General features: G+C 52.9%; 1 protein-coding gene across 1 annotated transcript in view; it reads left to right on the forward strand.

The window, feature by feature from the left end:
- The window catches only part of Trak1 (trafficking kinesin protein 1), a 105,970-nt gene that overhangs the window by 77,128 nt on the left and 16,902 nt on the right, over positions 1–11,940 (forward strand). Inside the window, exons 6-12 of the mRNA XM_005348216.3 lie at positions 1,592–1,670; positions 2,406–2,536; positions 3,383–3,457; positions 4,085–4,222; positions 7,145–7,221; positions 8,455–8,691; positions 9,499–9,815. Of these exons, the coding sequence (XP_005348273.1) occupies positions 1,592–1,670; positions 2,406–2,536; positions 3,383–3,457; positions 4,085–4,222; positions 7,145–7,221; positions 8,455–8,691; positions 9,499–9,815 (1,054 nt within the window). The remainder of the gene's footprint in view (positions 1–1,591; positions 1,671–2,405; positions 2,537–3,382; positions 3,458–4,084; positions 4,223–7,144; positions 7,222–8,454; positions 8,692–9,498; positions 9,816–11,940) is intronic.

Genomic DNA, 11,940 nt, shown 5'->3' on the forward strand with positions numbered 1-11,940 from the left:
GTGTCCTCCCCAGCCAGGGTGTCCTGAGGCAGGCTCAGCCGTGTCCTCCCCAGCCAGGGTGTCCTGAGGCAGGCTCAGCCGTGTCCTCCCCGGCAAGGGTGTCCAGAGGCAGGCTCGGCCGTGTATGGGTGTTGCTTCTGGACTGGGTGAAGATTGAGGAGTACAGGCCTTTCCCCATGGTGTCCCTGGGCTTCCATAGTAGAACCTGAGCAAGGGCCTGAAGGCTGGACTGATGCCAGCTGTTACATTATGAGGTCCATATTTGCTCCAGGAAGACCATGTACCAGAACGTGGAGACGGAGTTTTACATTGAGAATGGCTGAGCCAAGGCAGCCTGGGAACTTGGGCTTCTGAGTCTTTCCTGTAAGGAGAGGAAGGAGCTGTGCCAGGCACCGTCTGTGTTGTTGCTGCTGCTGTGGTTGTTGTTGTGAATGCGGTTAGTCTTCACAGCAAGGCCAGGAGCTGGTTACACTAAATCCTGTTTGTACCAGGCTGCAGGGCGTTTGAAGATGTCAGGGTTAATGATGACAAAGGCCGGGTTGTGCCCTCAGCTCGAAGATCAGCCTTTTCTCCTCTAAAACCTCTGAGGAGAACAGATCTGCTTTCTGTCTTACGTAGCATTGGGCTCATCTGTAGGCAAGAGAGGACACCACCCTGTCCACCAGGCCCTGTGCTCCTCCAGAGGGGCAGGCCATCTCACACTGGAAAGAACTCCCCATCTGGACCTTACAAGGAACTCTTGCATGACCTGGCCCTGTAGACCCCACACACCTGCCAGCCCTTCATTTTTTACAAATGGGAACTGCGAGGCAGGGCAACCAATAAGATCACCCCCGCTTAGTCTGCTACTCCGTGTCTCTGAATGCTGAGCCCAGGCCTTTCAGCTGCGGTCTCCTGGCTTTTGGCCCAGGGGACCACCCCAGTCCGAGGCACCCAGCCCCTCCCTCCCAAGAGCTAGCTGAAGGACTCTGATCCAGGTGTGGATTCCCGGTGGCCCATGTCTGCCCACAGAATTTTCATGTCTGCCTGTGGCCCTAGCTCTTGGAGCCACCTGTCATTAACTCCTTCGCTGAGCATTTCCATAGCTCATTGTCTTCCCTTGTTTTCAGCAGGAGCAAACTCTCTAGTATGTGCTCGCTCGCTTGCGTGCTCTCTCTCTCTCTGTGTATGTGTGTGTGTGTCACATTTGTTTTGAGACAAGGTCTCACTATGTATCTCTGACTGTCCTGCTGATCACACACAAGGAAGCAGCAAACAGACCAACACGCCTTGGCCTTGCAGGGGAGCGCTTGTGCTCATGTTTCTGTGCAGCGCCCTCTGGTGGCCTTGCAGTGGAGCGCTTGTGCTCACGTCTCTGTGCAACGCCCTCTGGTGGTCGGTAGCCTTCAGGTCTCTCCTTTGGGAACATCCCATGACCTCGGCAGAGATTGCAGATGAGGTGTCTGTCCTGGATGGGCAATGGTGGCAGGCACAGAGACATTGAAGGGGAGCATCCCAGAAACTGGGCTTGCCCAGCTCTGTGCATGGCCCCGGTCCACCTGCCAGTCCTGATTGTGTGAACACCGTTCCCTGACTGAGCCTCCTTCCACAGGCCTGTCAGCTGAAGACAGAGACCATCACCTATGAGGAGAAGGAACAGCAGCTGGTGAATGACTGCGTGAAGGAGCTGAGTATGTCTGCCCCTCCCACCTCTCTCCTCTTCTCAGATTCGCCCATCCCCGTCCCCACCAGCCCATAGCTCAGGGACTTTTTTCTGAAAGCAGGAGGCCTCTGCCAGACTGTGTGGCAAGCTTTGCCCCATTTGTGAATTGAGAGCCATGTTGACAACGAAGAGGATATTTAATTTTAATGTAAACTTTGTATTGGAATATTGGAATTATTGATGCTCAGGTTAGGCCCAAATCAGTGGTTTGATTTGGAAAAAGGAAGGGCAGAGTTCTCAGCTTTGCTATTCAAATCAGTGATGTTTCCCATCCCTCTGGTGTAAGTTTCCAGGTAAGCTAAGAGAAAGGGCGTTTTGGTGAAATGAAACACAGTCCACATTCACATATAGTAAAATGGGCTTCTGCGCCCCACAGAGTGTCATGGTGTGGACCTGTCCATGGTGGAACATTGGAGTTCAGCCAAGTGCAGTGTGTACCACGTCAGCTCCCTTCCTGGGGCCGGCCTGACCTGCTTTGGGGACAGCCTTCATCATTAGAGTCAGCCATTCTAGGAGGGACGGCCCACGTGAAGGCTGGGCCCTTCTCTTTGTAGCCCGAAGGAGCCACATCACCACTTGGAAAGATGCCCACTGCGGCTCCCTTCGCGCCCATCTCCACTCCTCCCCGTTAAGAGCGTGTTCACTCTTTGCTCTGGGTGTGCGTTTCCAACACAGCCACACGCTTGTCGTTCCTTTGTCACAGGGGACGCCAACGTCCAGATTGCAAGCATCTCAGAGGAGCTGGCCAAGAAGACAGAAGATGCCGCTCGCCAGCAGGAGGAGATCACACACCTGCTGTCGCAGATCGTGGACCTACAGAAGAAGGCCAAAGCCGTAAGGCTTCTGTGTCCCTGGCTGCACCAGATGGCGCTGGTGGCTACTGGAGAGGGTGGTTCCCTACCTGAGCCCCGCCTGCGGTTCTTCTGGCTTACTGCGCTCAGGAGCCGACCCCACTGCCCCGAATCAGCAGAGGCTTTCTGATCTGTAAATTAGTGGCCTACATAAAGCAGTGCTATCCATATGGAGTCTTGGGCTCTATCCTACAAATCGTGGCACACGCTGTAGTTTTTACCCCTCCCATCAGATGTAGTCCATGGGAGAACGGTGTGCCTGCCTGATTGATTGGTTTCCTGTATGGAGCTTTGATTGGAAGGAGGAGAGGAAATACCGCTGATGAGGAGAGGAAGAAGAAAACACAGAAGGGGAGGGGAGAGGACCAGCCCCAGAAAGCGGCCATGCTCTGGAGTTGGGGGTGGGGCCATGGAGAATAGATACGCAAAGAAGAAAGTTACATGAAAGGGGACCTGCTGACAAGCTGACGGCCTGAGTTCCATCTCCAGAGAACCAACCCACATAAGTTGTCCCCTGACCTCCACACTGTAGGCAGACACACACACACACACACACACGTGTACATGCAAACACCCCCCCCCAATGAAAACATTTTATAAGGAGTGTCTTTTTAAATCATATGAAAGGTGATGTTCTGCTCCAGGGTCAGGTGCACACTCCTCTGTGGACAGGTGCCGAACTCTCACAAACAGGGCTGTTGGGACAGGTAACCAGACAGGGCTGTTGGGACAGGTAATCAGGTGGCGGAACTGTTGACAGGTAACCAGAGGGGAGAGCTGGGTTCCTCCACATGTCTTATCAGAGGTGACTTGTCTTTACCATGTTTAGTGTGCGGTGGAGAATGAGGAGCTCGTTCAGCACCTAGGCGCTGCCAAGGATGCCCAGCGGCAACTCACAGCAGAGGTAGGTGCCCCGCTCCCATGCTCTAGGGCTTCGGGTTCCAGGGAAGGCATAGTCATTGCCCACAACAGGCCTACGCCATTCCCCTCAAAGCAAACATTTTAATGTCAAATCAGCATGGTACTGTTTTACCTGGGTTCTGTGCCTACTGCCTCTTGTGGGTCTTATAAGCCAAGGAGGCTGGATTCAGTGCCAGCTCAGGGCTTGGCATATTCTAATTCCTGACAGACACCAAGTAGGTGAATAAAAGAACCACAGACACATGTAAAGAGCTGATCAAAGATAAGTCTTGAATGTGGGCATTGTGGTACATGCCTGTAATCCCAGTCCATGAGTGGTTGAGGCAGGAGGATTGCTATGAGTTTAGGCCAGCCTAGGCTACACAGAAAGCCCCTGTATCAAACAGAAGTGAAAGATGCAGCCAGAAACTAGGGTGACCGGTTTGCCCTTTTCCAGCTAGTGTATGTCTGCTTGCCCACCGTGAGGTCTAGAAACCTTCCCCGCGTGGAAGGCAAGGCCAGCCTTGTGGGTCCAGCCTGCTTTGCCGTGGTTCCATGAGGTGCCGGTTAGATGGTTGTGGGACTGGGGGTATGCCGCACCCGGGTGCTCACCCTCTGCTTTCTCCTGCAGTTGCGGGAGCTGGAGGACAAGTATGCAGAGTGCATGGAGATGCTTCACGAGGCTCAGGAGGAGCTGAAGAACCTGCGGAACAAGACGATGCCCAACACCACGTCCCGGCGCTACCACTCACTGGGCCTGTTCCCCATGGTAAGTGGGTTCTCCCATGCCCCTCTGTCCCCTAGATGTTTGCCAGGGCTTCGTGTCCCTTGCTGACCACTGGGCATGCGTCTTTCCTGTTTGGACCTGGGCCTGCCCAGCTGGAAGCTTCCTAATTTGGCCCTTCATCGTCTGTTCTGTGTACTCCTGCTGTTAGGGATAATTTTCCTAATTCCCTAGGACTGACCCTTTGTAATTTTACGGGGAATTTGGTTTAGTTAGATGGTACTATGGCTGCTATTTCTGTGTGTATTGTTGTGCCCTGAAGCCCCTTCCCCATGTCTCAAAGAGCCTACACTTTTCCTGGTCTTTGTGTGTGGATTAACCCTTCTCTTATTTCTTTAGTCCTGACTTGCTCAACTTCAGGGCTTCGAAGGGAGCATGAAGGAGAAAGGGGCCTCCAGTTAGACCTTCCTGTGGACACTGGGCCACACGAGGGCTGAGCCTCTTAGCCAGTTGTTTCCCTGTGACATCTGCTTGCAAGGAAGCAAGCTTGCCCATTCTCTCTGTAGCAGATCGTAGCATCTGGAAGGTGGGACCACACATTAGCTGCGCCCCACAGTACTATGCGTGTTTGCGCATGGCTGTGTAGAACTGTATCACTCAGCAGGGACCGCATGGGGGGTGACAGACAGATGGCTTGAGAATAGGCCTCCTAGAGCTCCTGTATATTCAGGCTTTGTTCCAGTGGCCTGGCAGAAAAAACAAATTCTCTCTTAGGCAAGAAGAGTTGTTTTTTTTTTGTTTGTTTGTTTGTTTTTAATTTTAAAATGTTTATTTATTGTCATCGTGGTTGTGGGTGATGGTGGGAGAGGGCACATAGTATATGGTTCATGTGTGGAGGTCAGAGGGTAACTCTGGAGTAGGGTTCTATTCTTCCACCTTGACATGGGCCCCAGGGGTTAACCCTAGCTTAGCCATCTCTGCCGAGAGAGGATTTAGGAAGGAATCTCTTGCTGCGATACTTGCCTGGGAAGTCTGTTTCTGCTTACTGCAGACAGAGAGGACAGGCACAGCTCAGAGGGACGGTTCTGCCAAGTCCAGCTCGGAGAACCGAGGACTTTACTGGGTAACTCAGTGGAGCATGACTGAGGGCTTAAAGCTGTCTTGCAAAACCAGGGCTGGGGAGATGGCTCAGCACGTAAAACACTGACCGTGCAAGCCTGCTCAACTGAAACCACATGAAAACAGGACCTGGTGGTGTACGTCTGTAATTCTGAATTCGTTGTTATGAGATGGGAGGTGGAGACGGGATAATTGGCTAGATGCTTGCAGGCCCGCAGTACACTGAGAAGTGGCAGGAATAAGAAGGACCCCATCTCAACAAGGCAGAAGGGAAGAACTCACCCCCAAAAGTTGTCTTTTGACTTCAGTGAGTATACCATGGCACCTGAGTATACCGTGGCACCCGAGTATGCCGTGGCACCTGAGTATACCGTGGCACCCGAGTATGCCGTGGCACCTGAGTATACCGTGGCACCCGAGTATGCCGTGGCACCCGAGTATGCCGTGGCACCCGAGTATGCCGTGACACCCGAGTATACCATGGCACCTGAGTATGCCGTGGCACCTGAGTATGCCGTGGCACCTGAGTATGCCGTGGCACCTGAGTATGCCGTGGCACCTGAGTATGCCGTGGCACCTGAGTATGCCGTGGCTCAGAAGAGAATTAACCATGGCTCGAGGAAAGGCACACGCGCCTCAGCTTCATCTGGACAGAGCCTCGGCTTCCATGTTTGCAGAAATCCTTTGCATGCCTCCTCTGGGGCTCTTGGCAAGCCCAGGCGTTGAGGGTGTTTGTTTTGAACGGTGCGGTGCATGCATTAAAGGCTGTTAAAGCTGTCTAAAGGTCACAGCTCGCCTGTGTGCCTGCGAGTCTGAAGCTGAGCTCCCAGATCTGCCTCTTGCTCTCTGCCATTTCAACGGTCACTAGGAGGTTTCACTAAGCAACGACTCTTTTGCCTTGTGGTGGGAGTTTTTCATCTGCAATCCACAGATAGAATCTGGGGACCCATGAACATTGTTGGGGGAACTATGCCTTTTGTTTTCATAAATCTTCCTCAGATTGGAGGGCTGGGTGGGGCACGTGTGGGGTCAACCCTCTGAGTACCCCTGGGAAGTCTCAAGAATCAGCCTCTTCCTGACCCTAAAGCTCACGCCACCCTCCTCTATCCCCCAAAGGGCAGCAGTGTCTTCAGAGAAACCTAGTAGGCGTTAAAGTGTTGAGGTTCACATGTACAGAGGATGGGGTGCCATGGGGTCAGGAGTCTTACAGAGAGGAAGCACATGGTGAAGGTGAACGTTGTGGTCAGCTGGTGGGGTGAGGAGCTCCCAGAGAAAGACAGGGGTGGAAACGTATGTGACTTAGTTCACACAGGCAGGGACCTTCCCCAGCAGAGCTGGAGAGCCCTTGGCAGGTGGGTGCAGCCTTGGCCTCCTGGTGTCACAATCCTGAGGACCGGGACTGCAGACCTGGTGGCCTGGAGGACAGATGCTTAGTGTGGCCTGTGGGGCTCTGAGGCCATGGAGGGCCTTTCAGAAGCCTTGGAGATGTTTGAAACTATGTTTGTTCCCACTGTTGTGAACATATTCTCTGTGCCCCCGTGAGTTCCCCATCCTGCACTGTAGAACATTTGAGAGCCTGGAACTGACTGACTCTTAGACACACAGCCACATGAGTGTTAGGGGCTGTTCGCTCTCACCCAAAGGTGCTGGGTGCTCAGGACCTGCCTTGGCCATGGCTTGGCAGATTCTCTCTATAGAGACTGTGTTTAGCCTTGTTTTGTGTGGCAGGAAGTCTGGAGACTGCTGGACCACCTGTTTTTTCTCTTGTTGCTCCTCTGGCTTCAGACCTCAGAATGGATGTCCTGCTCACGTGACTCTCACTTGACTATGTCTTTTGTCTTCTCCCAGGACTCCCTGGCTGCAGAGATCGAGGGAACTATGCGTAAGGAGCTGCAGCTGGAAGAGCCGGAGTCTCCAGACATCACGTATGGATGCATGGCTTCTATGTTTCAAGATCCCACAAACTGACTCGGGACTGGTTCTGTTTGTAACCTACCATGCCACAACTGTGGTCCTTCCCTGTCGGGATAAAGAAAAGGAAATAGCTGGTCTTTCTCTCTGCTCTTTTCTCGTGATAATGGCTGGGGCTATGGCTCAGCCGGTAGAGGCCTTAGCTAGCATGCATGAAGCCCCAAGTTCTTACCCCAACACCATATAACCCTGCCATGGTAAAGTGGAGGGAGGAGGCTCAGAAGTTCAAGGCCATCTTTAACTACTGCCTGTGGGAGTGAGTCCCTGTCTCAAAAACAAAGCAAACCAACAGAAACTACGAGATGAGCTTCCAGGGAGGGGAAGGGTGCTGTATTTCCTGTCACTGCCGACCTCACTTTTCCCCTAATGGAAAGTACTGCTCTAAAGAAAAGAGACAGCTCCTTCGTGGTGTGAGCCAGGCTTCTGTTTCCTTCTGGGGACTCCTGGGGTCTCTGCCCCTACAGCTCCCCTCCTAACTCCAGATTCAGGCTTGACCTCCCTGGAGCATTTAGAAGGAATCTGGGGGCCATGTTTTCTCCCTCCCCAAACTCCTCAGGCAGAATTTATATGAGACTATGTGACTAGTGTCCTGGTGACTTTGGTGTGTGTGCGGGTCTCACACTCCAGAGGAAGCAGCCAGTCCAGAAATGGGCCCACCCTTTGCTCCTTAAAAGGAGACACATGCAAACCAAACTGTAGGTTCTTAGAAATGGCAGTTTCTAAGAATACCTTTGTGGGATGTTCACCATCTCAAGGAGAAACTTCAGACTAGTTTGAAGTTTTGCTTTTTCTTTTATGTGAATAGTTACCCAAACTTATTCTGCAAATGTCTATGAGCCAGCACTGCCCTCGTGGAGGCCGCATTCCGGTGTAGATCGGAAAGAAGCAAGCATACTGAAGACAGAAGCGACAGTTCAGGACTGTTGTTTCTGGGGCAGGCTGGGTCTGTGATAGCCAGTGTCATTCGGGCCAGCTGACCCTAGTGTTGAGCTATTATTCTAGAGTCGTTCATTGGGTATCGCATCTCCCTAGTCCATACTATGATGGAGTCGCCCACACCCTCAGGAACACGAGAAGTCCTCAGACAGCAGGCCACTCAGGGAGCTCCTTTGGAGGTGGCCGTCTGTGGAGGGGCTAGCTCCAGGTTCTTCCTGACATACTGCTCATGGCTGCCATGTTCTCCCCAGTCACCAGAAGCGTGTCTTTGAGACCGTGAGAAACATGAACCAAGTGGTCAAGCGGAGATCACTGACCCCTTCCCCTATGAACATCCCTGGCTCCAACCAGTCCTCCGCCATGAACTCCCTCCTGTCCAGCTGCGTCAGCACCCCCCGCTCCAGCTTCTATGGCAGCGATGTTGGCAACGTGGTCCTTGACAACAAGACCAACAGCATCCTCCTGGAAACTGAGGCAGCCGACCTGGGGTGAGCAGTGGACTTTTTGCCTTCTGTTGCAGAGAGGGGAGAAGAGAGCCCCCATGAACGGGGCATCAACCACCATCAGAGAGAGGCGGGTGAGGGGTAGACTTCTCCACACCCCATGACCCCCGTATGTACAGCACTGGTGTTTTCTGAAGGAATATCTCAAGCTTATGCCCAGAGTGCTTTTCTCTAACATGCCGGATCAGCACCGTGACCCCTTGGGAGCTTGGGTGCTGGGAAGGGTGAGGAGGCCCCAGGCTCTCTGATTTGCTTTAGAAGGTGGGGTAAAGAGGGCCGTCAGCTGTGGGCTCCTTAGCCATGGTCAGAGTTCTTTCCACCCTAAAGCCCTGTAGAACCCAACCCCCATCCCATCATCCGGTCTGTGCACCCTGGCCCTCTGACTTACTAAAACCGGTACTTTGGACCAGTTGAGCCTTACAGAGCCTGTTGGTTTCATTCACAACTGACAACCCAGGGCCTTTCATCTAAGATCCAGAAGGGAGCCCCTTGAATCAGTTCCCCTCTGGTGACCTGCAAGAGGTCTTCCAAAAACAACCAGGAGGGAGATGTTTATGAAAACACGTATTTGCTTATGTGCAAATTCTCAGTCCGTCCTGGTGCAGCCACCTGTCTGTCTCTAGGAAAAGTCAGCTCAGCCCCAGAGGAGGAGCTGCTTCCGCTGTCTGCTTCCCACCCTGCTGGCCTGGCCTCCCAGGACCATCTCCCGTCCAAGCAGTGGCCTTGCCCGGGGGCGGGGAGGTCCTCGGTGCCCTTTGCTGGCCTTAAGTGATTACCCCCTGTCTTCTCCAGGAACGAGGAGCGCAATAAGAAGCCAGGCACCCCAGGCACCCCTGGCTCCCACGACCTGGAGACCGCACTCAGGCGGCTGTCGCTGCGCCGGGAGAACTACCTGTCTGAGCGGAGGTTCTTCGAGGAGGAGCAGGAGAGGAAGCTGCGGGAGCTGGCCGAGAAGGGCGAGCTGCACAGTGGGTCCCTCACGCCCACCGAGAGCATCATGTCCCTGGGCACACACTCACGCTTCTCCGAGTTCACGGGCTTCTCCGGCATGTCCTTCAGCAGTCGCTCCTACCTGCCCGAGAAGCTGCAGATTGTGAAGCCGCTCGAAGGTGACCACCAGGGGCCGCGGCCCCTCTCTGTCCTCCTCTGTGACTCACTCTGGGCCCTGATCCACCACAGGAAAGCCAGCCACCTCTGTCACACCTATTCGTTTTTCTTTCGAGATAGCCACCCACGCTGCTGGTTTGAGTTCCTCTGAGGTGGCCTCTGTTGTGGGTTGAATGGTGCAGCCCTGGTGTGAACCCGTCTGGAAATACCTCAGGTGCCCCGCAGGCCTCTCTTGTCCTTGGTGCCTTAGGTAGTGCCAGGTGTGCACTGTCCCTTCCCTGCTGGCTGCTGAGGGTCAACCCAAAGGTCTAGGAAGGGGAGAGAAGAAACGCTTTGGCATCTCAGAATGTTCACTGTCAAACCCAGTTTTGTGAGCACCGCCCCCCTAGCCACGTGGAGTGTTGTGTGTGTTCACGTGTTCAGATTTGTGGCTTTTTGGAAGTGTGCTCTGCGGTGGCCCCTGCACTCTGCAGTGTGGGTGCAGGAAGGAGATAGGGACCGAGGCTCGCCTGTTTAGACCCCAGGAAGCCCCCTGTGCAGCGGCTGTACTGAGACACTGAGTTCTGAGGGAACCTCATCGTTTTCTTTCTCCTTTTGTTGCTTTGCGTGTCACACCTGTTTTCCCCGGCGTCCCACTGCCCTGTCAGGAGCCACCGAGTGTGCACTGATTTTGCTGCCCCCATCTTAGTCTGAAGCCCGTGTGAGTTGGAACACCTGCTTTAGAACCACGTATCACATTTTTGATGTCAAGCCAGATGCCCGCACATCTGCATTTTCTCAGCTGTCACCATCATCCCCTCATCATAAAGCGTGTCTGAGTACTTTAGTCCATTATGCTCCTCACTCATCATGACGTTTCAATGCCACAGACAGTTTCTGTCACGGGTACACACTTGTACCTTAGAGGATAACAGTTATTTTCATCTCTGAAAGTCTCCGCCTTTGCTGCCCCCCCCCCCCATGTCAGCCTGCAAGCCTTGGCCATGTAAAGGTGTGCAGTGTGCTACGGTCCCTGTGCTTCCAAAGAAAGAGCCTGGGCTGCTTTGGCTTTTCACTTTAATAGTGATGAACTAATTGTGCAATAGATTTTTCCTGGCCTTCGGGGCGGGGACTCAGTCCTAGCCACCAGGGAAGGGGCGGCTCACTCTTTTTAATTGCTTATTCAGTTGTGAGCTTGGGAATTGTTTCCTGACCTTCAATTATGTCTGGTTTTCTTTCAATAAAACCTTCCATTTCTGCGATTTTATTTCTGCCTTTCTTTTCTTTTCTTCTTTTGTCTCAAAGTTTACTGGACAGCAACCATCACTCTGCTTCCCATACTAGGCTGTGTTTCATTGGGTCACCTATGATATGTTTTGGGTTCATTTTTCAAGTGCATTGCAGGATAAGATTTTGAATTTATTTTGACCAATTCATCTTTATTTCTTCTAACTTTGCGCCTTTGTTTTATGACAAAAGTAAGAAGAAACTCCACTCATTTGTAAGGTGAATTTCACGCGTGGTGTCCTGCTTCCCAGGAAGCTGTCTTGCTACCATTACAAAGTCATTGGCCTGTAACACACCCGTGATGCAGATCCTCTTGGCTGGCTTTTGTATTTCTCAGACTTCTTTCTTAGCTGTTTAGAAGGCAATTGATATGTTCTTCCTCCTTTCCCCCCATCAGCGTTTGCATCCCTGTGATTGCTCTAAGATGGGCGGTAGAGTAGTGTGTCCAGTGACAGCCTCTGTCCTTCCGCTGGTTGACCTAGTCCTCCTCTGGAGCCGTCTCCCTGATCTGTACCATGGGCAGATAGCTGTCCAACAAGATTATCCAACCTGCCCCTGATTCACCTCCCTGGGTCTACAGGCCCAGTTACAGCTGTTGCCATCTGGCCCATCATTATGCTGGGGTCATATTCTCACAGGTGTTTCCATTGGCCCAACGAGATACCGATAGAATAGCCTTGACCCCCAGCAGTCCAGATAACGGCACCCGGGCTGAGGTCCCTGGAGACCAGCCAATCAGTGTCCTCCATCTCCTTCTCCCTTTCCCATTTCAACCGTCTTGCCAGTAAAGAACAGAATATTCGAGATAGAAAGAGACTGATGTGCACAGTAGTCCTCCTGAGCCCTGCCTGGCCCAGACTG

This window comes from Microtus ochrogaster, chromosome 5 (assembly GCF_000317375.1).
Source record: "Microtus ochrogaster isolate Prairie Vole_2 chromosome 5, MicOch1.0, whole genome shotgun sequence".
Classification (NCBI taxonomy): domain Eukaryota; kingdom Metazoa; phylum Chordata; class Mammalia; order Rodentia; family Cricetidae; genus Microtus; species Microtus ochrogaster.